The sequence below is a fragment of the Sardina pilchardus genome, chromosome 12 (assembly GCF_963854185.1).
Source record: "Sardina pilchardus chromosome 12, fSarPil1.1, whole genome shotgun sequence".
NCBI lineage: Eukaryota > Metazoa > Chordata > Actinopteri > Clupeiformes > Clupeidae > Sardina > Sardina pilchardus.
This window is the reverse complement of record NC_085005.1, coordinates 4,323,501-4,348,529: the sequence shown is the minus strand read 5'-3', so window position 1 is coordinate 4,348,529 and position 25,029 is coordinate 4,323,501. Positions and strand designations below refer to the sequence as shown.

Sequence of the window (25,029 nt, the reverse complement as noted above, 5' to 3'; positions counted from 1 at the left end):
AATCTCCTTGATATGGTTGTAGGCCACATTCAGTTTAGTCACATCCGATGAGATACCAGTGGGTACAGCTTGTATTCTGAAACACTGCACTGACTTTGTATGCTCACACACACATTTCTTTGGGCACACATGACTGCATACACAGCTAATACTAAGAAAGGCAACAATACTAGTGAATAACCAGTACACCCACATCATGAGAAGTCTTTCCCATTAGGTACGAACAGGATGCAGCCTTCCTGAGGATCTTCAGCACCTCAGCGCTTAAATAGCTCAACCAAGCGAGAGCCAACCCAGGTCCGTCCAGGCTTTATTTGGAACAATGGGTTGAGATTTTTATCTTGGTTAAAAAACAACATTGCCACTGACAAGGAACTGGCATAAATGGTAATAGATTGTCTCTCTGTTTAGAGGGACGTGAGAAACTTGCAGATAAACAATTTACAGCCCCATTCTCTAACAAATGCAATTTCCTGCTCCTATACAATGCCCCCACAGTCTCTTAAGTCCATTGATAAATGCTACAGCCTACCACACATATGAAATCTAAGGCATATGGGGCTGTAAACAGTTACGTTCAACTAAATAATATCTACGAAATGTTGAGGCGATGGGGACCATAACTTACAAATTAAAATAGAATAAAAATATTATTCAGCAGCTTAGCAGCTGACAGCTGCCAAGAGAAAGGATCCACTTTTATAGATAGGCTAATAGAAGGAGGGCGTAGTAGGCTATAGGCCTACAAATGCCCATATTGACATTCCCTTGCATTAAATCTTCTGAACAACAAAAAACGCATGTTACTTGTACCCCCATTGTTATTCTACTAGGGTTGAGGTTGGGGTTAGGTACTAGCTCACATTCCACTGAAGCAGAAACCATCCCATTATCAGAATTCCCATGCCAGCATTAAAAAAATGTTTGCCAAGTGCCATAACAAACATGCAGTCAACACACCTAATGCTGCTAAATACATTGAGCAGCAGCATGCCAATCATAAACAGCTGCGCAATTTGTTGATCTGCCACTTGTTATACACAGTATTCGTCCGAGCTTGTCTCAAGAATACATTCTTTTCTGAGGACAGGATTTTTAAAGGCGGCCGGGTCCTCCTAGTTTACGAACGGCATGAAGGCAGTGTGTAAAGCGGCAGGTCAAGAAATTGTACGCAGCTGATATGCACGACCTAGGCCTAATGCAAACAAATAGGCTACCCATTCTTGTAGAAGCAAATAAAAGGAGACGGACATCTCTGGTCCAGAAAGTAAAAGTCCTGCCATATTATTTCTACCTGTGCACTGTTATATCAATAATACCTATTTGATCTACCCGCCTGGCAGCTAAGGATGAGCTGGTTTACATGGGTGGATGAAATACTTGGCAGGACTTTTACTCTCTGAACCCGGGAGGTTCGCCTCTGCCTGTGTACGCTCACTACGCTGTCACCGTTCTCGCACTCGCAGAACACACGACCCACGTGAATACGCACTACAGCGCGTTGAAGGCACGCAACAACTTAGAAACAAGATGGCGTCCCTAATAACATCAGTTTTCTTTTTACTTTCATTGTCATATTTGACCAAAGGAGCTCTTACCCAATTCAATTCGGTATGAAATTCGTAAAATATCACAGCACTGTTATGTTAGCGTGTGTGTGTGTGTTACTGTAGGGTCTAATTCGCATTAGTAGCATCTTGTTTGCTCGACGGTAGCTAGCCAGCGGTACGTTATTGTTGCAAGATAGCGGTATCCAGCTAGCTAGAAAGATGCAAATGCATGCAGGTTATTGCCATTTATGAATCTAGTATGTAACGCCGTTTAATTACATGTAACCTAGAGAATAACACAATGTATGAGTCAAATAATTGACATTTCAGAGTCATGCTGATCTATCACGGATTTTGTCAGATAGCCAGCTAACAAGTACTTTAGCCATTAATTAGCACAGTCCCTGGCTAACGTCAGCTTGGTTTATTACCGTTAATAATAAATAACTGTTGTAGCTGTAAAGAACTTACTATTTGTTTGTCTAACAGGAACATATTTTGCTCAACGTTACAACAGCTGGTGAGCACAATGAAAGTACCCAAAATCTACAAGTAAGTATGACATGCCATCGCCATACTAGTAATCAGTGTCGCAATGTTTATTATGGCTGGATAAACTTTGCGCTATGTATTTTAACTAATCTGACCTTTTCTTCCCAGATTAGTCTGAATTTTACTTTCGTAGCCAACCAGAGTTACATTAACGATATTCCTGTTGCATCGGATGTAACCAGACTACCCTGTCAAGCTTTACTTTGTAAGTAATGTTAGCCTCATTGGTCACGTTTAGTGTCGTTTTGGTCTACCTCTGTTGCCTGTATGCCGTGTCATAGCCAGCAACAGCAATCTTTACATTGTTTTTATTTCTCTATCAGTGGACAGCAACTACAGCCGCCCCACGAATGTCTCGGGTCTTTACACGTCCTGTGTGATGCGGGTCCTTGTGGACCAGTTGCATCTGAGGAGTGACGGTGGGGAAGATGTGTTGGTTTTGGTGCTGAATGAGGAAGTCATCGAATTAGAGGGGAAAGGGGTAAGACTTTACCGAATATACAGTTCGTTAATATGGAAATGTGACAGATGTCATACCCTTGCCTTTGATAGTAAAACTATTAATGTCTGTTGATGATGAGCAGGAAATAGCTAAGTGGACAGTTGAGCAGCACAGTTAAATATATTAATCTGGATGATGATTGTGTTTACTGATTTCGTTTTTTAGATGAGACTAGATTCATTTGGTTTGTGCTGCAATGCATCTTTAGTGTCATTTTATTTTATGACACTGCAGGTTCAACAGCAAGACGTGTGCGAAGTGAAACTGATGGTGAATGAAAACGTGGAGTCCCTAACTCAGTTCATCAACATATACCCAATGTCCAAGAACAAACTCTTCTGGATATCGAGAGAGAATGATATTGTCATGACTAATCCTTCCATTAATAAGAAAGGTGAGCAGCACACTTTTCCGGTCATTCATTGAGAAAGTCACATTTCTAGATGGTCATTTCAGCTTAAGCAAGTGTGTTTAATTGACAATGTTTTGACAACATAGTCTTTCGGAGTAATTTCTCAGGCACACCTATTACACTAATATTTGACCAGATTAAGATAAAAGTATTCCCCATAGATCTTTACATGCAGACTAAGAAGGGACTCTCGTCACCCCCCTCTCTCATACCTATAGTTGTTAGCAACACCATACTCTTGAAGTATGTCTACCTGGGGCGCGTATCCCAAAACCATAGTTGCTAAGTTTGTTGGTTGCAATGCAATTTCCCACTGCCAACCAACTAAGGGCCTCTTTACATCAAACAACTTTGACAGGATTTTGGAAGGATTCTTGAAACATTGTAGCCTGGCTAGCGCCTCCACTTCTCAATGAAACGTGGTCTGGGAACCAAACATTAATTTCTCAGATTTGAAAAAAAATGCTCAGATCCGTTTATTCCATGGATGTCTATCAAATGCGTCTGTGCATAGCTCATCATTGTTTTGCTGTCTCCCCTGTTCTGCGATTTGTCCCTTCTCTGAGGCAAAAATTAGGGCAGTAATTTCCAGACTGCCTTAGCAGTGTGAATCAAATCGTGCTAGGCAGCATGAGAACACCCAGGCTAGAAAGATTGTAGTCTTTTGAGTAAAACTTGAATGGGGGGCATTAGTTTAAAGATTCCAATCGGTCAAGAATCTTTCCCAAATCTTGTCAAAGTTGTTTGGTGTGAGGCCCTAAGCTGCTAACCGGTTAGCAACTATGGTTTTGGGAAACGCACCCCTGTCCCGTTGAGCACTGCTCTCCCATGCCCTTGAGCAAGGCACCTAACCCCTCACTGTTCCTTGAGCGCCACTGTATGAAGGCAGCTCGCTGCTCCGAGTTATCGTGTGCTCCACCTCACTGTGTGTGTTCCCTAATTCACAGATGGGATCTATGCAGAGACCAAATTCCTTCTATACTCAAGTATGCTTGGCCATGATGCCTGATTTACATTTGACATTTTTACCTTCCTCAGTGGAGGACCAGGTTGTGCTGCACACCACTAGCCACTATCCGTTCAAGCACGCTGAGACCACCCAGGAGGAGACCGCCGCCCCGGGCAAGCTCCCCGAGACCCCTCTGCGCATGGACCCTGACCTGCTCTATGACAGCGAGGAGAAGGAGGCTATATCTGATTACCTGCTGCCAGAGTCATCCCTCCGGGCGTCCATGTCCTCGTATAACGTAAGCTTTTCAAAGTCACTTTGGTCAAAAGCATACGAGTTACCATAATCATAATACTCACTGTTCCTCCTTTGCACACAGGCAACACTATCTCTGAACTTAACTGCATGTTCATATATGTATTGCAAATGTATTGGAATAATTCAATGAAACAAAATAAATGCTTCATACTATTTTGAATGATTTTAAAGTGCAGTGTTTACCCACGCATTTGTTGTCTTATGACTGCGGTGTTGCTTCATTGTCATGAGGCTTGTCTGATGCATTAGCTTTTCATAAACGCATTTCCTCTGCAAATTCGCTGTGTGTGATCGTCCTCTGCTGGTTTGTTTCTGCCCAGTCATGTTTTGTTGTTTCTGCCCAGTCATGTTTTGATGTTTCTGCCCAGTCATGCTCTGTTGTTTCTGCCCAGTCATGTTCTGTGTCTGTTCATGTCCTCCAGGCCATGTGTGAGTGGGTGGAGCAGCTGCGAGAGCGTCTGCGGCGCTTCTGGGCCGAGTCCCTGCCCGTCTTCTTCCTGGTCATGTGGGTGGTCGTGGTGGGCGTGGTGGGCTCGGCCGTCATCGTGCGCGTGCTGGACCTGATCTTCCCCACCTGCGAGCACCCGTGAGTCCCTCTCTCTGTCTGTCCGTCCTTCCCGTTCATCAGTGTGGCTTTACGTTTCCATTTATTAGTTTGAAGTTGGAGTACTGTTGCGCTCTAGATGAAGGTCTTTTTGAACAGATGCGTCAAACCAAAAGATATCAGGAGATAATATGCTGAAAAAGATTTTACTTAGCAGACGTTTCAGCCATTCGGCTATTCTCAATGCTCGCAGTCTGCTGTCCACTGCGAGCATTGAGAATAGCCGAATAGCTGAAACGTCTGCTCAGTAAAATCTTTTTCAGCAAAGACTTATGTTTTTTTTTTCAGAGTGCGAACCTTTTCTGCCTTCTGTTAACTAACAGAAAACTAACATTTGTTAGTTCAACAGATACTGTAATGGCCTGTACAGACTAACCAATTTCAGCCCGATTTTGCCAAGATGTGGCCGACAAATTTCCATTGTCGAGTCCGAATATTCAAAGTCGGGAACGACAATTGTGACATATTCAACGACCCAACATTTTTGGGGAATCTCCTGTGACACTGTGACGACACGATACGCTTGTGATGTGGCCAGTCTTACGACCAAGACGCGGCAAGTAGAGAGACAGGAAGTGAGTGGGAGAGAGCGTTGGGGTGGGATCCGGAAAGGACCACGGAGCGGGAATCAAACCTGGGTCAGTGGCGTGCAGTGCAGGTGCCCCAGTCAGTCGCGCCACTGCTGGGGCCGATAATTGTGTTGTCTGTACAGGCTATTACCCAGAGTGACTTACAGAAGAGTATAACAACATTTAAGCTGCAGTGCAGAGGAAACCTTAGCTAGGAGTTACTGCTGCATTTGTTAATACTGTTACTAGAGGACGAAATCGTAAGTACTAGTCAAAGTGGATGAAGGAGGTTGAGGTTTTCCACCTACCGCTGTTTTTGGTGCAAAAGGGGAACCGGGACTATTTAGCCGTCAGGACTCAGGGCTGTGTTGTAATGGTTACCACCACAAAAACCTTGGTAAAGGTTCCCTAGGTGGGAAAAAGGCAAATAATTATGGGAATTTACCAAGGACTTGAGATTTAACCGTGAAACACATAAGGACCAACATGATACTTGTATGAATTTTCTTTGCTGTGTCGGGAGAAGCCAACCATTCCTGACTTATTCCTTTTTTTGTGCATGACTTTCAGGGGGGTGTTCCATCTGAATCCTGCCACACTGATGCCCGAGGATGAGAAATGCACCCTGCTAGAGAACATCGAAGTGGAACTGGAGGAGGAGGGGGGGGAGGGCGAGGGGGTGGGGGCAGGGGCGGAGCCGGGGGCCCAGGAGAAGCAGCAGGCGTAGGGACAGCTGTGGATCTGCCCACGGGGGACACGCGGCATTCGTCTGGGTATGCCAGTGTTTCCCAATTCTGTTGGCCAACACCACAGCTCTGCATGGTTTGGGGTCTTTCCCAGCATACTTGGCTTAACTCAAAGAGATCGAGCCAAGGCGAAGTCCATTCTGTCTCTCTCGCTCATACACGGCTTGGAGTACCTTGGGGTGTGGCAACAGGATTGGGAAACACAGAGCTAAGGGAAACCAATGACTTTGTTGTAGCACTTTAAAAAACACATGTATAGATCAACATTTTCCTGATTGACTTTATGACCAGGAATTATGGTCCTTTGTTATGACACAACTTGGAATGGTAATATAACACTCAAAAAAACCTATAGAAAACACTTTGTAAATTGGAAAAAGGGTGGGATGTATCTGATGATTGTTACAATGTCATTTATAGTTACAGCTGATAAATACGTATTGAATACTGTTATTTTGTGAACTGGAGTCGCATCTTAGCAATTTAGCCATGAAATGGCTATCCATCTGGTTCCCCCACCTTTGATTTGATATATTTGTGTTTTTTAACATGCATTACTGAATTCCCAATTCTTAGGAGTTATTGTATAATAAGATTCATGGTGGTATGAGACGTAACCGTAACGAGATGTGTGCATGTCTATTTCAAATTCATGAGAAGCATTTTACACAGTGATGCTAGCTATCACTAGTGGTCACACTTCAGCTGTAAATAAAAACAAGGTGGCTTAGTTTAGTTCATAATTTAAAGCTATGAATCATCTTGATTCCAAAACCTTTTTGCACTGCGTGAGGTGTGAAGAAATGTGAGGGATTGTTAAAATTCAACGCTAAAACAAAAAAAAGGGGTCTTACTCTGGCTACAGTTATGTGGGCTGTCATGTCTGCTGCTTTATTTTTTATTATTGTCTGTTACGTACTGGATGTTTTTTTGCTTTAAAAAAAAAAAAAAAAAAAAAATCAGTGGCTGTACATGTACAAAGAATGAGTAAATTATCGCAGTAGTTGCATCTCGCTGGCGTGTGAACAGCAAGCTATTCAACAGAGCACTTATTCACTGCAATCACAGCATTGACCAATGATGTATAGAAGGTTCTAGGTCATAGACCACCACACAGCAGCGCTCTCTAGAATCTTTGCTATAGGTTGTCTGCTTATTGCGTTGCTGGCATCAGTGTTAGTTTTAAACAATGAATATAATTATTACCTCCTCCAGGGGGGGTGGGGGTTTTCATTACCCTTGGTTTGCTCCTCTATCAGTGGATATTTCACAAAGACGTTGAGACTGATTTTCATGAAACATAATTTAACATTGTGAGAGGATATTTTTTGTCACAAGTGGAATATTGGCCTTGACAAGAAGTTCTGTCTATTCCATTTTCTATTTTGCAGTAGATTTCGGGCGCTGCTTAATATTGTGCAAAATCCAGCGGTTCATAGCACCTGCTCTTCTACCCAGTCCCTAAAGAAGGTGCTGGGTGAAGTCATCACGCACATAACCATAAGCAGATTGATTCATTCGTGCTTCTATGGTGCCTTGTTTATTTTACCCATAAATGTATTTATGTATGCCACGAAAGCATGTCAGCATGTTTTTGGTGTTCTCCATATAAAGGTTAATGACACTTCACAACCTTGAACTCTGTACAATAAAATAAATTGCTATTGTTTACCAAAATACGATGACTTGTCGCTTCTCTGTATGATCACTGATTAAAAAAAAGAAAACCTTAATTTTCCTACTAAGTTTAAATTTATTCAAATTCAGTTTTACTTCATTAGTTTATCACGATTGTCCACATCTTCATAGTAATGGCCCGTTATATATATATTGCATACATAAGACAAATGGTGCATAAAATATCTAGTACACACTACAGTGAAGACCCGTCATCAGGCAGTGTGCTGAAGCGCGGACTGATCCCGATATCACTATTAAAAACCAAAGGTTGTGAACCTCCGGCTGTCAAGTGCTTTGGCAGAAGATCCGTGCTGGTAAGAGCTCCTACGTTTAGAGAGATCGACTCTTAGCTCTGTGGTCAGTGTCGGACAAAATCAACCAATGAATAATAACGGAATGTGCATAGCTCCCAATTGTCCAAAGAAGAGATCCCATTGGTCAAGGTAAGGCTATTCTTTTTTTTTTTTTGTCTCATTGTCCCTCAAGTCTCAACATCACTTCATATAGCTCATCACATGATTGGGTTGAAGTGCAATGTGTCCATGTGTTCAACATTGACAAGGCAGTGCTGCTGGGTTTAGTGTTTTCACTCCGTGATCAGCTGCACAAAACATCTGGCCAAAAAGTATGGTTCAAAAGCTACTGGGGAGCAAAGTCAGAATACAGACTCTTCAATGCTGGCAATGAGTGTCCATGTGCGAAGTTCATGAAAGAAATATCACCTTCAGTATCATGTCTGTTCATTTTTCAAAGGAAGGAACAGGACTTGCCAGTCTGTGTTTTCATCTTCACGCAGTTTGTTGGGAGTAGAGTAAATCTCACAACCCTTAAGAGACATGTTCAAACTCCTTTAACTTGCGGCCGATCAGCTTTGACAACAAAGTAGCCTCCACTAGCAGGACCCAAACTCTGCAATCCACTTCTCGTACTTCTCCAGGTCCGACGCCGAGACGGACTTGGAGACCTTCCTGAGCGCCGCCTCGAAGTCCTCCATGGTGGTGGGCATGTGCATCTCGTCGCGGGAAATGTTCCTGATCTCCTCGGGTGTCAGGCCCTCGATCCGGCGCCTCATGGCCATCAGCGATGCGTCCCTGGGGGCAGAGCATACACAGCAGAAGATATGAAGAGTTCAGATGCAAAAGCCTCTAAAAGCCACTTCGGTCAAAAGTGAGATAATGATGGTGAGTGAATGCTCTTCAAATATAGTTTAAGTTAATTAATTAAATAATTTATTTAGCTTCAAAACTCGATAAATACCACTCTCTTCCTGGTCTGAAATATTGATTTGTAGGCAAAACCCAGGCAGAGCTATCACGTAGCCGACAGCAGAGACCAATGAAGTAAATTTCAACCGTTTTTCTGTTGGGCTACGTGTCTCTCTGCGCAGGCTCAGGGGGCGTACATGTGACGTAGGCACTTAGTCTGACCGAGGTCTGACGTATGGCGACGCTTTACTCTCTCTGGACGCATGCGCATTACCTAACCTTCGTCACTTTAACATTGATTTCGGAAAAACGTTTATTACTCAGCCGAAAAGACAGTTACGAGGTTATGACGCCAATCTCAGTGTTGTATTACTCTATTACTCTATTACTATAGAAAAGGTTCGTACAAGGGCTTAAAACGCTTCAGCTGTAATGTTATTTGATGTCAAAAGTGGTGCTAACGCCCCATTGGATTCAATGGAATGGCTAGCTGGAGCTGGTCTCCTATTTACCATGGCGTCCGCCATACTGTCTACGCTCTCCGCACGTTCGCCTGCCCCCTTGGTACAGAGGGGGAACACTCACAGTCAGCTTGGTCAATATCTTTTACAGTTTTGGGGCACCTTTCAGGTTAGCAACTATGATTTTGGGAAACGCACCCCTGAATCACAGTAGCTAGTGGGGGGCCTGTGCACCTTGATAAATTATACTGCAGGTGCAGATATTTCACAAGAATAACTTAAAGTAACAGAAAAATGACAAGAGTCATTTCAACTATGCCCATTGATCACGCCACTTGTGCAGTAGAAATGCAGTGCAGACTCCCCAGAGACCAATGTTCAATCTCAAAAGATAGCCAGGCTGGCCCCAGCCGTGGCGCGACTAGCTGGGGCACCTGCACCGCACGCCAGCGACCCGGGTTCGATTCCCGCCCCGTGGTCCTTTCCGGAACCCACCCCTACTCTCTCTCCCACTTGTTTCCTGTCTCTCTACACTGTCCTGTCAGATTAAAGGCATAAAAGCCCCCAAAAATATACTTTTAAAAAAGATATCCAGGCTAAAAAAAGAGCCTCACCTGCACACATTCGTGATATCTGCTCCGGAGTAGCCCTCCATCTGCTCAGCAATCTTACCCATGTTCACGTCATTAGCCAGCTCCAGCTCTTTCAGATTGATCTTCAGGAGGTCTACTCTTCCCTTGGCTGAAGGCACACACATATACAAGTGATTTAGTTACCTAATTACTAACATAACAACTTAAAAAAAAAAAAATGTTCATGCCTTTGATTAAGTTTGGGACTAAGCAATACGCACTCAAACAATGGAATTACACAAATTAATCCATCTTACTGCTGTACAAAACACATATGGCACAGCAATTTTGCAAGGACTGGATTAATGTTCATCAGCTTTCCTTTCATGTAACAATGGATGTGCTTTATATCTGCGCTTATGGTCAAAATACAATAGTAGGTAAATGTTTCACTTCGAAAAGCTACAAAAATGCCAAAAGGAGGGTTTCAAGCCAGTGCACTGTACAATCTAATGAGGTGTAAAACGTCCTCTCTCACACACAAGGTGATTTCAAGCGACCACCCTGCCTGTGACCCCAACGCAACGCAAAATATCAGTTCTACTGCACATCCTGTAGAGACAGGAACGCAGATCTGTACCTGAGGGCAAAGGGATGTAGATCCTCTTTTCCAAGCGGCGACGAAGAGCTTCGTCAATGTCCCACGGGAAGTTAGTGGCGGCCAGCACCATCACCATTTTGGATGGGTCGTATTCCATAGTACCACCAACACCTGCGGAGCCAAGGCGTATTGTAATTGTTCACCTTTCTACTGTATTAGTGTATTACTGCCACAGTGGTCTGTATTTATACAGTATGATGATTAAGTCAACTGTGTCTATAAATGCATTCTATCGTGTATGTATAATGTAACATTATTATAATAATTGATATGTCATTTAATGTTTTCTTTCCTCTTCTTGTTTAAAGACAAAGATCCTTAAATGATTACTAAGTATCGGTAACTTCTGTACCATCCATCTGCACCAGGAGTTCGGCCTTCACCCTCCGGCTGGCTTCATGCTCTTCCGACGTTCCTCTACGGCTGCATATCGAGTCAATCTCATCTATAAATATGGTGGTGGGGGCATAGAACCGAGCCTGTGGATAAGGGGGAAATACACAGTGACTTTAAACAGAAATGACTTTGACTAAGCTATTTGTCACGGTAGTAATTGTCATGGTAGTAACGGTCATTTGCCACCTCTTCTGTTCTACATACAGTACATATGTTTCTCATTGAGACTTCCACAACTGTCTACTTAATTGAGAGAACAATGAACTAGCTAGGAGCAGAACCAAAAAACATCAACTCTTTTTTTATCCCACACATGCTCTTAAACTATACTATAAGTAATATATATAATATATATATAGTATATATAGTAATATATACTATGTCTGGCAGTGGAAGTGGGCCGATTTAAAGGTACACATGAACATTTACGTTTGTGTGAATTCTGTGATCTCCAGGTGGAGGAAGATGAATTTCACTTAGTTTTTTATTGTCCCTTATACTGCAACCTAAGGAACTCATTGTTTGAATCAATTCAGTTAAAAAATCCTGATATATTTTGGCAATATGAAGGAGAGTTTTGGCTGTTTGAATATGATGTTTTTGCTTTGGCAAAATGTATAGAAAAGGCCTGGTATTTGAGGCAACGTATTCTGTACCCAGTCTGATAAGTTGTCTTTCTCTGTAAGAATTTTTTTGTGTGGTTTAGTTATGTTATGTTGGGTATCTCTGTGTACATGGCTATATGGAGATAGTTTGTATAATTATTGATTCAGTGTCTAATAAGCACATGTGGGCTGGGCACCAAAAAAAAGGTGTTTGACACTTAAATTAACAATATCAATCAATCAAAAAAATAAGTAATATACTTCTACATGTCTTATACATGCCCTTGATTAGGAGTTTTATTTTTGTTGTTTGACTAAATTTAGGACTGTAAAAATACTACATTTCTCTAATGTTTCTGTCATGTCAAACCAATACATTAAATCTGAAATACATCAACTGCATACTGTACATGTGGAATGGACTGCTGGTACAGGACTGCTTCCTTTAGCATGTCAAATTATAGTATCGCACCCTTGTGTACAGAATAGTTTGCCTACAAAAATGAAGCTGCCATCTTTGCCCATATATGGAGATCCAGGTGTTAATTGAAGCTAACTACCTATAGCAAGTTGCATTGCAAGTTCATTTCAGACATTTTTGCCACCATGAGAGTTTAACAGGTGCGATAATTAAAAAACACAATCTGAGCTGATGTGTACCACTCCAGATGGTTTCCTGCACTGTATATTGGCCATTACTTTACATAGTAAGGCTTGATGTCATACTATATTAAACAGTGTCCAAGTGAAGATTTGAGCAATAAGCCCTGACAGGCCGTGGGCTATACTGTATAATCGAACAGTTAAAGGTTCGCGTCGTGCCTAACAACGCCCCTTAGCTGTTCGATTATAATCATATTTATGAATATGAATCATTATGAATTATGAATAATTCATAGATAATCATTCTTCCGCCAAGAAATATATTCCCTCCATATGAATGGTTGCCATGCAACAACGAGACACAGCCACTCTAACTTTTGTGCTAGTTTTGTGGTAGCTCATTACTATAGAACGAAATGCGGTCAAGGTGTGAGGTTATCGTGATATTTACAACGGCATCGACGCGATTCAGCCATCACAATCAAGGACCTGAACTATCCGTTTAAGAAACTAAATCCTACAACCATCCTGTTATTAAAACCGACTCATTTGTAGACAGCTATATCATGTTTGAGTAATATATCCAAGACCAAATTTTCAAATATCCTGCACACAAGACATGTGCAAATACTATTATGCTGATCCTTGTGTTGAAATAAAAACAGTAACCACACTCAAATGCAAAGCTCAATATTCAGAAATCAGCGAAGGCAAAGCCAAGCACAAAGTAGCCAAACTTGTTCCAAGTCATTTTTGGGATGCTTTGTGCGCCTGCATGGCCGTTTTCACCAACCTTCTATCCAGGCTGTCCACTTACCATTTCAAACAGCAGGCGCACCAGTTTCTCTGACTCCCCTCTGTATTTGGAGGTGAGGGTGGACGAGGAGACGTTGAAGAAGGTGGTTCTGCATTCAGTGGCCACTGCTTTGGCCAGCAGGGTTTTGCCTGTCCCTGGTGGCCCAACCATCAGCACTCCCTTAGAGAGAGAGAGCGAGAGAGAGAGAAAGAAAGAGAGAGAGAAAGGGGGGGGGGGGGGGGGGGGAGAGAGAAAGAAAGAAAGAGTGAGAGAGGGGGGGACATAACAGGACAAAGTATGGTACCATTATTTCTTCTGTTTGAAGGAAGATAAGTCCTATGTAACATGCATAACATGTTGTGCATACAGTACATATGCAAAGTATGTACATATATATATATGGGCATTATTTCTTCTGTTTCAAGGAAGATAAGTCCCATATAGCATGCATGTTGTGCATAAATATACTACTTAACCATCATTACTGAAAGGGTTTAACAAGTGATCAACGTGAGCTGGGTCTGTACCTTCCAAGGCCTCCTGATTCCTTTGAAAAATTCAGGCATCCACATGGGAAGGACAACAGCTTCTTTTAAAAGCTTCTTAGCTTCCTCCAAGTCTGCAATATCGTCCCTGCAGAAACATCCCAATTTTACTGTGATTTTAATTTACAATTTAATTTTAAAATTCCATTAATTTACCCTGACATAAAAAAATCCATGGCCTACTACTATGAAAGGTACATTATACCGACCAAAGACTTTGGAACAGTTGCGTAACATTCAAGAATCTTTTACTTTTTCAGAGAGGGAGATTAATAAATAGGCATTGAATAAACAAAGTTGGACAAACCACCACTACTCAAGCAAGCAATCAAGCTAATAACCAGATATGAATATTAATTGAACTAAGTATTCAGTATTACTGTATTTTGGAAAGTAGACTTTCAACTGCTACAACAAAATTCCCTGATATTCCATGACGTTGTCCCCAAAATCCCCTGACAAGATGTTCCAAAATTCCATAATATTCCAGAAATTCCTTGACCCGTGGGAACCCTGTGTATTCTGTTGTAGAGCGCTGTACCATTTAACATTGGGGTTTTGAGATATTATGTCTCTTTCCAGAGAGTCCACCAGATCTTTGTCTTCACCTCCCCTGTCAAACTTCTTCACCTCTGTTTCAGAGACATCTGATTTGTTCTGTGGGGAAAAGAACAGGATGCTCATTGGTTTGTTCTACAGGGAAAGAAACAGGATGCTTGCCTATTTGTTTGCCTGTTACAGAGCTCTGCTCCCGGTAGCAAAACTGGAAAAACAGGCTTTGGATGTGTGCACTGACAAAGAAAGATTTGGTAAACAACAGGGCAAAACCCTCTTTTGAGTGAGTGATGGTGTGTATCAGGAGTCAACACCATAGCACCATGGCTATTCTATGGGAAAACTGTATCAAATCGTAAAAGTTAGACCTCTATGGTTGAGAAGTAACAAAAAAATATTAAAAATAACACTTAAACAGCAGCACCATGCAACCCTAAGGCTAGCAACTGTCCTGAAGACCAGCGCCTAGTAGCACATGACACAAAGCACTTAAAAGCACCTTGTCGTCTTTGTCTTTGACCTTGCTGGCGTCCTTCTTCTCCTTCCCTTTGGCGGCTTTGGGCCGGTCGCCGTTGGCCCCGCGTGGTGTCTGGTGGTGCTGTGCTCGGGGGCCCGCGCTCAGACGCTTGTTGTGCTGCTTGTTGTCCTTGTACGGTGCTGGGGCCCTCCTCACAGGACAGGGGGAGGACCTTTAGCGGTTATGACACAAGAAGGAAAACAACAACAACATTACCAGTACTCTTTCAATCATTACAACTGGAAGAGATCAACTGGTCTTACAGAATGTCCTTCAAGGTGGTCAAATTATGTAATAACATATTGCTAGGGGATCAAACTAGATCTTTTCCCTCTCAATTGCATCAACTCTGCAGAGAACAAAAAAAAAAAATCAAAGAGCAACAGCGAGAGAGAGGGAGAGAGAGAGAATAACAAGTAGTAATCCTGATCATATGACTCAGCCTTCAGAGGGCATTTCCTCCAGACAAAAACATTCTCAGACTGAGGGGTTTCCTCGCCTCTGAAGTCGGACAAATGGTCTAAAGGGCATTTAGAGTAGAATTCTTAGGCATTTTCAAATATCCTGCACACAAGGCATGTGCAAATACTATTGTGTTGATCCTTGTGTTGCGAGAAAACAGTAACCACACTCAAATGCAAAGCTCAATATTCAGAAATAAGCAAAGACAAAGCCAAGCACAAACTAGCCAAACTTGTTCAAGTCATTTTTGGGATGCTTTGTGCGCTTGCAAGACCCTTTCACCAACCTTCTCTCCACTTGGACTGGCCAGATATCATTATCTTGATTAGTGTTAGTGGGTTTCGAGGGAGCAGTGTCCAGTTGAAAGCTCTCTAAAGTATTCATGATGTCACGCACATGTTTGCTCTCTTCGTTGATTTCTTGCCACACCTGCACAAAAAGAAAATATTTAAGATCACAACTTCATATATCCACATGGCTACGGCTTATGTACCCAAATAGGGATATGTGGAGGAAAGCCAATATCAAGGACATCACTTGTTGCCATTTTTGCTGAAGTGCTGTATCCCGAACAGAGAAAAGGTACTTCTTGATTTGCTCGAGGACTCCTTGATAGCACACAGCAGCAGAACTGTAATTTCCCAACAAGGCATACTCCCGTGCAAGCTTGACGTTTTCACTTATCTCGAATAAACTCATTCTGGTAAAGCAAATAGAGAGAGCAGTTTCTGGGGTTAGTTTGGTTACAGACAGCAAACATCAACATGAGTTAACTACATTTTAAGCCTGAGAAAGCCTGTGCACTGTTCTGTAATTACGCTGAAGCAAGAGTTGAACTTGTTTAGTGTATCTAAATGGATAATAGCCAACTTTCTGGACTGCACAAATGATGTAGTCGACGTCATCATGCGTCGCTTTCATCTAGCTTGTTTTGTTCGACAATCTTAGCTCCTTCGCTAACAAAGTTTTGGTGCTAGCCTGGTTGGAAATAAAAACGGCATTTCAGACCCTAACTAACCACAACAACCCAAACCCAAATAACTTACTCTACTTTCCTGCCTTCTCGACCTGTTGCTTGTCAAAGCTATACAACGCAATACGCGGAAGCCGGGAAAACCATCATGGAATGCTAACGTTAACGTGGAAGCCCGAGCAGTAGTTTGTTAACGGAAGTAAATGCATTTAATGACTTACTTTTGGTTGTATTGCAAAACACTACTAGTTTAAGTCGTTCAGGGCGCACGCGGTTTCATCTAAAATGTTTCCTTGACGAATGTACAAAATTACTGAACTTTTGTCCTCCAGCGTAGGCTACGTCTGTCTCTGGAACTGCACCCGCTTCTGGAGGTTTGAAGGCAAAGCGAGCGTCATATCCTGTTGGATAACGCCTTTAACAGTTCGCATTAGAAAGAAATGCTCTAGGAGAGAATGCCTCTGGAATGACTTATTAACGACTTGGTAGAGAGCACGGTTATTACCGGATACATTTTGCATTTCCAACAAAATCAAAGAAATACAGTTCGAAATGAAGGCTACACCTACACACATTGCCTTTGCATTTATTGCTGTCTGAAAGTTCTGGATGTGCCTGTGTGATATGGTTCATATCACTAGTCTGTTATATGCTGTTTTTGGTTGTTTTGGGGTTGATCTGAGTAACTATTTATCTCACTTGCATATCTCACTATATGTTTACAACAACATATGTTGTGTCTAAACTCTTAACACAGACTCACGCCTACAAAACACAATTGGCCAAATGGATCATTTTCCTTTCAAAGACACATTCCATGTTGTTACACCACATTTTGTTAGATCATGTCTACTTTAGGGTGACCAGGCGTCCCCGTTTTTGGTTACCTGTCCCCCGGAAAATAAAAGAAAAACTATTTATGTGGCCGTTTTTTAAGAAGATAAACCTTGTATGTCAATCAGATTATAGTCAAACTGAAATTTGTTTTGGGATTAGGCCTATGTCCCCAGTTTTGGTCTCAGGCGCCTGGTCAGTAGCCTAGCCTATGCACTATCAACTAGACTATATCTTCTTTACATAATTAACTAACAAATATCGCATACAGCTGTAATATATAAGCTCAGATAACTTTTGGCTAAAGTTGAATTTCAAATCTCACAGTGCCCACCAACAAGTTTACCGCACGAGTAAGCGCAATGGCAAGTTTGGCGTTGTTTGCTAGGCGGGGGCCCCTCCGGCTCAAGCGGCTTGGACTGAGTCTCTGGAGTATTTCTTTTTTTCTCTGACACCCATGGCGCACCAAGGAATAAATAAATAAGTCTTGGCCCTGGAGCGTTTGCTGGTCTGGACCTCTAGGGGGACTTCCGCTGCCTCACAGCCTACCTGGACCACAGGACTTCCCTACTCAGCCCAAACGCCCAGGGCCAGACCGCCAGGCCTACCCCGGCCAGAGGGATCGGCCCACACCACCCTGGACCTCGCCACGCCCAACTCTGGACAAGCACCCTTAACCACCGGTCACCGTGCCCACCTCGAGCTAACCTGTGTTCACCAGCTTCCACAGTCCGTATCCATACTGAAAATCAAGATCAAGCGAGCTTTTGCTCTTCTGCTCCACGGGAGGTTTCTACCCTCACAAGCTTGCCTCAAAAAGGTTTCTTTTTAACCAATTATGTCAATCTTAATCTTAATCTTTTTTGTCATTAATTGTCCTAATTAGCCTATCATGACATGCATATAATGGACCTTTGCACCACTCTCTCTTATTGGCTTATGGTGCTTACTGTAAAAGGACATGTTGGACATGTTTTAAGTGGAGAAAATAGAGCTTTTGCATTTCAACACCTTTATCTTCAGCTGCACTGTCCCATTGCCCTGCTCTGAATAACCTACACCGGCTCCAATTAATCCAAAACTCTGCATCAAGGATCATCACACTCCAAATCCACAAGCCATTTAACATCTCATCCAGCTGGGCTTCACTAGCATTCTCTTGCATATAGAAACTTGCCACAAGGGGTCAGCATCGTTCCAGTATAGGGCTCTGGTTAGACGACAGGCTGTGGCTCTCTTAAGTCCCTTTCCCACATGAGCGAGACATCCGGATGTCAAACGGATATCAAACGGGTGGCTGTATGTGGGAACGCAAAACTCCGGTATTTTCTTACCCGGAACTCACCCTACTAGCCCCCTAGTACTACTTCTAGATGTTACCCGGGTGCGCTTAGGTGGGAACGCAGCCGGCACAGTTCTGGGTAAAGATGGGGGGCGTACCGATGACGTATAGAAATGCGCCCTTGCAGCCTGCTTGCTTGCAGCTTGCAGAGCGAGGCAGAAAGTACAAATTGCCATGGTAACAATAAACATTGCCCTAGAGTATGAACACAGACGAGAACACCGGAGTAGACTACAGAAAACAGTGACATTTTGGTGTGTAGAATTCTACGTAGGCCTACAATAAAAATTTAAACTGCAATCACGTTGTTGTGTTTGTTGCGGGACAGGCAGGATTATCCTTGCAAACGTGAATAGCTTGAAGTGTTGTCGATTAGCTTGCAACTAGCTGTTTATTACAGTGGTTAGCAATTAACAGCTAATAGTTAACGTCGCTGTTAATTAGCATTGTTGCTTTTTGTAAGAGTTGGGAAGGAGCCTCAGACCTCTGTGTGCTGTTTATATTTCCAGGTGTGTCATTATTTTCTATTAATTTGTTGTGTTGGATGTTTATACCAGAGAGGGTTGAAGTAGAGCTTTGTTTATACTGTGGTCCTGGCGTTAGCTATTTTTTCCTCTATGCTAGCTCCCGCTGACTAGCGAGCTAACTACTTCTGTTGTTTCATGATGTTTTGGATCTGATGTAAGGTCGCATCACAAGCACAACAACGCATTTATTTAGCGTCATCTCCCTCCCCCTGCAAGTGCTGACATTGCCCCACCCCTCGCGGCTCCTACTCGGGTCTAGTGTGAACACAATTACCCGTATCTCACTCGGACATAAAGCTCATGTGGGAAACGTCCGTGTCGTGCCTCTACCGGGTAAATATGTCCGGGTAACTTCTAGAAGTTATGTGGGAAAGGGACTTTACTGTTAAGTCTAGAAGGGAAAATACCATTCTCTGATTAGGCATGAGTCACATAACCTTTCTTTATCTGATCAGATCAGAACCAAAAATATATATGTGGGGAATGGGATCAAAAAAGATAGTCATCATGTAACTCAGTGAAGGTTATTTTATCTGACTACTGACTGCACCAAAGTGGGTTTAAGGCATGACAAAAATCAAATAAAGTGAAGGTCATAAAATAAAAAATAAAACACCAAAATCATCAAATCATGTGCCTTGGGAGCGGCACAATTTCTTTTGAAAATCTTTTCATTTTTTAAAAATGAGTAACTGAAATAAATAGGCCTAGCATTTTAAGTGATGGGGTAATTTATTATACCATAAGTGGGAGTGAGATAAATAGTTTATCCACATGTAGGCCTATGGAAAAAAGCTGTTGGGGGGCAGGGGGTGTTTGCTCAAAAAGGGTTGAGAACCACTGGTTGATTTAGGAGTTTGTTCTTTGCAGATGTTTTATTTATCTATCTTTTTATTATTAAAGCACTTTTTTTGTGTCTCAGTTTTGTTGTGACAAAAAAACCTTTAAATACAAATTTGAGTTGTTATCCTCCACTTCAATATGCTATCAGAAAAACATAGTTTAAGATGGCTTCCATGATTCAGTGTTGAGATTTAAGAGTAAGAATATTCTGGGAGAATGCCCCCCATTAATTATAACCTATACAATTTGCCTTTCTCCTCATCCATCTGCCACAACATGTGCATGCCATCCTGCCCTAAAATCTTTGTCGGTTCTAGGTCTCCATGCGGCACAGAGAGACGTGCAGTATCCACTGCATCCATCATATCCATCTCTTCTTAACCCATATTATCCCATTTGACAATGGCATAAGCCCGCATGATCTGGGATTTTATTGCTTTTTACTTTAGTGTGGATTATGTCAATAGGAATTGTATTTACGGTCTGGTACATATTTGAAGACGGGATGAATAGGCGCAGCCCAAATTATGCCGTTACCGTCTGTTGACGTGCAGGGCAGGCAGAGCTGCAATTGGGATGGCTTTTCGCGCGCGTGCACCACAGGCGTCCACGTATGATGCCGAGTGCTCTGTGCTATTGTAGCCAACTAGCGTGTGTTTAGTCACTGAGCTGGTTAGGCTACTGACTTTGAGGAGTGGAAAGTGTTGTCCTTCCTGTTCATGTTATAGTGCTGGAGAGAGCAGGACTGGAGAGATTCAACATAGAATATAATATGAACGCCCACACACAACGTCCGGCGGAAAGGTGAAAGCCTCCCCTCCTCAGAGGTGAGTAATGAACTTGAACGGAATTAAGTCTGAAGATGTGCGATAGCGCAAACGATCAATTGAAATATCCTATGTTGTGCGTTCTTTTCTGAGAGGACAGTTGAATAGCCCGAACGTCACATCACCAACAATATTCTGCCTGGTGTCCTGTGCATTTTAGAATCACGACTGGTAGCTGTGACTGCCAATGGCAGCAGCATTTTTCAGCATGAATACCTGTACTGTATAGGTAAACTTGACGCTGCGGGTGGGATGATCTGGAATAACACATCTATAAATAGATCCCGGATAATAATCCAAGAAGGTAGATCTTATCGCACACACGCACACAGGACGATTGTGAGTTTATCCTGAAAATTGCGATGGCAGCTGCCTTAAAGCCTTGTAGACGCAGTATAACCGATTAAGAAATTCGTTTGCAAAGACCCCAGAAGGCTGCTACACAGTCTACCATTTTTGTAGCCCTTGGTGTTAGGCGTTTCTAGCATTCAAGCATTATTCATCAGATATATTGATGAATAATGCGGTAATAGGCTTGTGTCCAGCCTATGTATCAATGTTGGCAGGTCTCTGAACAAGTGAGGTCTGAGAATAAAAGGCAGAATCAGGCATGCGTGTTTTTTTATTTCAAGTGTAAGTTAATCAATCAAGCATTGACTGAAGTGTTTTTATATTTGTATGTTTGTGTGTTTGCGCATGTATGTACATGTATTTAGGACAGCCAAGCGCCAGGCAAGAACCCAGTTGAACCTTACCACTTTTGTTGCAGGGACTCATGGGTAATTTCGCTGGAAAGGATGGCTTTGGCCCCTCAGGTAACTAAAAGTCATATCCCCTAATGCTTATGTTATGATCCAAAGTGTGTATTATACAAAACAACAAGCTTAAAATGACAGCATACACACTATCACACACAGACACACAGACACAGACACAGACACACACACACACACACACACACACACACACACACACACACACACACAAGCTGTGTACAAAATTCTACTGAGAAGACTAGAGGACATTTCTGCATTCGTTGTAGTCTACATGTAGGCACTGTATACCATCTGTCCTTCTGTGGCGTGCTGTTTGAGGAGTGGGACGGCACAATGCACAATGGGATATCACCTGCCCTTTGTGTTGATCAGTGGAGCGTCTGTGAATGTTTCCATCCCTAAGGGAGATACTTGTATTTGTATTGAGTAGGAGGGATGCAGGGGGAGTCTCTGCCACTCACAGACTGGTTACCGCAGCAGCTCATGCTCTGCCAGTCAAACGATGACTCAGCAAACTCACACAGCTTTAAGCACAGGGCAAGCAGCTAGGCACACAGGCTCCTTGGGAGAAGAGGTGTGTATGAGAGAGTGAAGGAGACAGAGAGAGAGAGAGAGAGAGAGAGAGAGAAGACTGCTAGGTTGCCTGCTGGTTGGATGTGTGTTCCGTGTTGCTGTAATGGGTGTGTTTATTGGCTGTGGTCTCCACTGTTTAGCAGTAAGCTGCCTGTATACAGCATGGCTGAGAGTGTTTTTAGCTCACTGGTGGGGCTTGTGTTAGTATCAGTAAGGTCAGGTAAGCATCTCGGGCGCCAGCCTTGTTTGGTTTTGAAACGCATACAGATGCTCTGCATGTTGGAGCCCCATGTAAACAGCTTAAGTGCTGTAGCCTCAGGAGTATCTGTCTCTGCCTGCGGCTCTCTCAGGCATTCAGCACGCATCTCTCCTCCGTTCCAGGATCGCACTTTGATTTCTTCCAGACCCCGCCCTCCTCCCCCAGTGCGCCGGACCTCCCTGGGATGTCCCGGCCGTCCCTCTCCTTCTCCGCTCCGCCGTCGCCCACGGTGACCGCATCCGGGGTTGCCACGGCGACAGCCTCCCTGAGCCAGGCGGAGGACGCCCTGCTGGCGGAAGAAGCCGCTGCCGCCGATGTCGCCATGTTGGAGCCGTCCGCGGACTGGGCCTGCGCTTCTTCCCGGACGGAGGTCGGTTCACTTCCCCTCGTCTGGCCGGACGGGAGGAGTCCGTTAGGGGCCGCATCCAGGAGCGGCATCGGCGAGCCTCCGGAGAGAGTGGTCACCGGTGCCATGGCAATGGGTGGGCTCATGGAAGGCATGGTGACAGAGGGTGTTGCCATGGCACTCCTGCAGCTGCTGGAGCAGCACCGGGCAGCGCTGGGCATCTGTACCGGGCAGGACGGAGTGGCCGAGGTCTTAGGTAGGACTCGTTTACTCGCTATGTCCCATTACTTTCATTTATGTCACAGACACACACACACACACACACACACACAGTGGTGTAGTCTATGTGATATGCAGGACTACGCAGTATACCCACTTAAAACAGCATCTTCGTATACCTACTGGAAAAAGACAAGGATAGGTATTTACATTTGGGGTTGATACACCACAGTTTACCCACTACAGCTAACTAGACTACACCACAGTTTGCCCACTACAGCTAGCTAGACTACACCACAGTACACTAACCACAGCTAGACTACACCACAGTTAACCCACTACAGCTAACTAGAATACACCACAGTTTGCCCACTACAGTTAGCTAGACTACACCACAGTATACTAACCACAGCTAACTAGACTACACCACAGAATACTAACTACAGCTAACTAGACTACACCACAGTACACACACTACAGCTAGACTACACCACAGTGTACTAACTACAACTAACTAGACTACACCACAGTATACTAACTACAGATAACTAGAATACACCACTGCACATATGTACTGTAAGTTTCATTCTAATCGTTGAACAGACATTTCAGCTCAGGACCTTAGTCACAGCAGAAGTGAAATGGACTGGATAAGTTTTAAAATTTTCACAAAGGGCTACTATGTGTCTGTCTGTGTCACATACGTGTGAGTGTGTCTGTATAGTTCAGTGTGAACTTTAGTCATGTGTGAGTTTGAGTAGCTGTGTATTTGTGTGTGTGTTTATTAGGTGTTCTAAAGAGACTGGTGGTGGAGAGGGCAGAGTTCATAGAGGAGGTTCAGAGCCTCAAGAGGACTCTAGAGGTCAGAGGTTATTTTACACTTTTCCACCACAGCATGGTGCTCACATACACACACATACTTGCGCACACACACACATGCCCGCGCGTCGCACACACACACACACACACACACACACAAACGCACACACTCACAGACACACACAGACCACATTACTCACTTGTGTACAGACACTCTGCCAGAAGTGTACAGTAATGACGCACACTTGGAGTCACTTTCAGTAGACCAATTAATCAGAAGTGACTTGAATGCATACATCGTAGGAGTGTGTGTTTGTGGTGAGATGAACCGGTGATTTGGCAAAACCCCATGCAAACACCTCCCTACGTCACCTGACCATGAGTAATAGTACTTAAGAACAAGCTCACAGAAATATCATGAAACTACAGGAGCATACACATACACACACACACACACACACACGAGCTGAAACACAAAACACTAGGCTTACAGCGGGTGAGACAGGAGTATTGATTTCTTGTCTGAAGAGTGTATTTGCATGTTCCGCTAATAGAAAATCAGCCCTGTCTCTGACATCTAACCGACAGCCTGAACAGCTGACCTAACTTGCCTGACATTAGCCATTAATGGTGCAGTCTGTGATTAGAATGCAAGACACGTTTTGTCAAATTCAGCAGATTGCTCCACACTGTCCTCTAGCTGTCCTTGTAGTGTTCGCACTGTAAAGGAGAAACAAGCAGAATGGTTTAGACTGACAGGGGAGCTACACCAGGCGCGTAACTGAAGCGTTCCGTTCGCGACGCGTAAAATCCATTTTAGAAGACGGTTCTATTTTTTTTCGAATGTACGCGCCACTGTCGTGTCTGGTGTAGCTACTTCCATTGATTTTTGTGATTATTAACTTTTGCGGCATACGCGTCGCGACTCGCGGATGGAGCGCTTCAGTTACGCGCCTGGTGTAGCTTCCCTGTGAACCTCAAGCTGTTTCAGCCCATCAATGCTTTGCTTTAGGAGGATGGAGGGGTTGTTGAGCTCAAATAACAGCAACCTGTAGTAAGAATGGCAGACTGTACCTTTAATTCAGTTATACCATGGTGCACTGTAGTTTTGTGTTGTGGGCATATTTATATCTGTATATCATATATCATACATGTATCTGAGTATACTGTGTGTGTATATGTATCTGTGCACACAGTATACAGGATATACTACAGGATAAGTAGCGTACGTTTTATCTGATCATATCTGAAATAATGTATATTTATTTGTGTATTTTGAACACAAATTGAGAGAAGGCGCCACAGCCTCACAGCAGGATAGAATGCGTTTCACTATTCATGTGCATGACAGGACATCAGGCGTTTGCAAATGGTGTGTTATGTGTGATGTCTCCTGCACAGTCCGAGAGGAGTGAGTGGCTGCAGTTCCAG

The 25,029-nt window shown here is 43.3% G+C and overlaps 3 protein-coding genes across 3 annotated transcripts; 2 read left to right on the top strand and 1 right to left on the bottom strand.

Annotated features, from left to right (window-relative positions):
• The first annotated feature begins 1,471 nt into the window (after window positions 1–1,471).
• On the top strand, window positions 1,472–6,183 carry ginm1 (glycoprotein integral membrane 1). The gene is made up of 8 exons (XM_062551304.1): window positions 1,472–1,611; window positions 2,040–2,102; window positions 2,211–2,307; window positions 2,426–2,583; window positions 2,839–2,998; window positions 4,055–4,263; window positions 4,706–4,869; window positions 6,027–6,183. The coding sequence occupies exons 1-8, from the start codon at window positions 1,531–1,533 to the stop codon at window positions 6,181–6,183; spliced, it is 1,089 nt and encodes a 362-aa protein (XP_062407288.1). The 5' UTR covers window positions 1,472–1,530.
• Window positions 6,184–7,113: 930 nt separating this feature from the next.
• On the bottom strand, window positions 7,114–16,602 carry katna1 (katanin p60 (ATPase containing) subunit A 1). The gene is made up of 11 exons (XM_062550586.1): window positions 16,455–16,602; window positions 15,798–15,960; window positions 15,547–15,689; window positions 14,781–14,970; window positions 14,268–14,383; window positions 13,709–13,814; window positions 13,203–13,361; window positions 11,134–11,260; window positions 10,761–10,892; window positions 10,163–10,289; window positions 7,114–8,973 (listed from the first exon to the last, which is right to left on the bottom strand). Exons 2-11 carry the CDS (start codon window positions 15,957–15,959, stop codon window positions 8,775–8,777), a joined length of 1,461 nt encoding a protein of 486 aa, XP_062406570.1. The 5' UTR covers window position 15,960; window positions 16,455–16,602; the 3' UTR covers window positions 7,114–8,774.
• Window positions 16,603–20,417: 3,815 nt separating this feature from the next.
• Window positions 20,418–25,013, top strand: LOC134098282 (uncharacterized). The gene is made up of 5 exons (XM_062551302.1): window positions 20,418–20,606; window positions 21,323–21,421; window positions 22,337–22,816; window positions 23,568–23,648; window positions 25,000–25,013. The coding sequence occupies exons 2-5, from the start codon at window positions 21,382–21,384 to the stop codon at window positions 25,011–25,013; spliced, it is 615 nt and encodes a 204-aa protein (XP_062407286.1). The 5' UTR covers window positions 20,418–20,606; window positions 21,323–21,381.
• The last annotated feature ends 16 nt before the right edge of the window (window positions 25,014–25,029 follow it).

What these genes read in the sequence shown, in the direction of transcription:
- ginm1 (XM_062551304.1), top strand. Translation starts at nt 1,531, where the DNA reads ATGGCGTCCCTAATAACATCAGTTTTCTTTTTACTTTCATTGTCATAT. An exon ending in ACCCTGTCAAGCTTTACTTT is followed by an intron (nt 2,308 to 2,425) that starts GTAAGTAATGTT and finishes TTTCTCTATCAG; the next exon opens with TGGACAGCAACTACAGCCGC. An exon ending in TCGAATTAGAGGGGAAAGGG is followed by an intron (nt 2,584 to 2,838) that starts GTAAGACTTTAC and finishes ATGACACTGCAG; the next exon opens with GTTCAACAGCAAGACGTGTG.
- LOC134098282 (XM_062551302.1), top strand. Translation starts at nt 21,382, where the DNA reads ATGGGTAATTTCGCTGGAAAGGATGGCTTTGGCCCCTCAG. An exon ending in GGATGGCTTTGGCCCCTCAG is followed by an intron (nt 21,422 to 22,336) that starts GTAACTAAAAGT and finishes CCTCCGTTCCAG; the next exon opens with GATCGCACTTTGATTTCTTC. An exon ending in CGGAGTGGCCGAGGTCTTAG is followed by an intron (nt 22,817 to 23,567) that starts GTAGGACTCGTT and finishes TGTGTTTATTAG; the next exon opens with GTGTTCTAAAGAGACTGGTG.
- katna1 (XM_062550586.1), bottom strand. Translation starts at nt 15,959, where the DNA reads ATGAGTTTATTCGAGATAAGTGAAAACGTCAAGCTTGCACGGGAGTAT. An exon ending in TCAAAGACAAAGACGACAAG is followed by an intron (nt 14,384 to 14,780) that starts GTGCTTTTAAGT and finishes TTTTCCCCACAG; the next exon opens with AACAAATCAGATGTCTCTGA. An exon ending in ACTCCTGGTGCAGATGGATG is followed by an intron (nt 10,893 to 11,133) that starts GTACAGAAGTTA and finishes TTGGCTCCGCAG; the next exon opens with GTGTTGGTGGTACTATGGAA.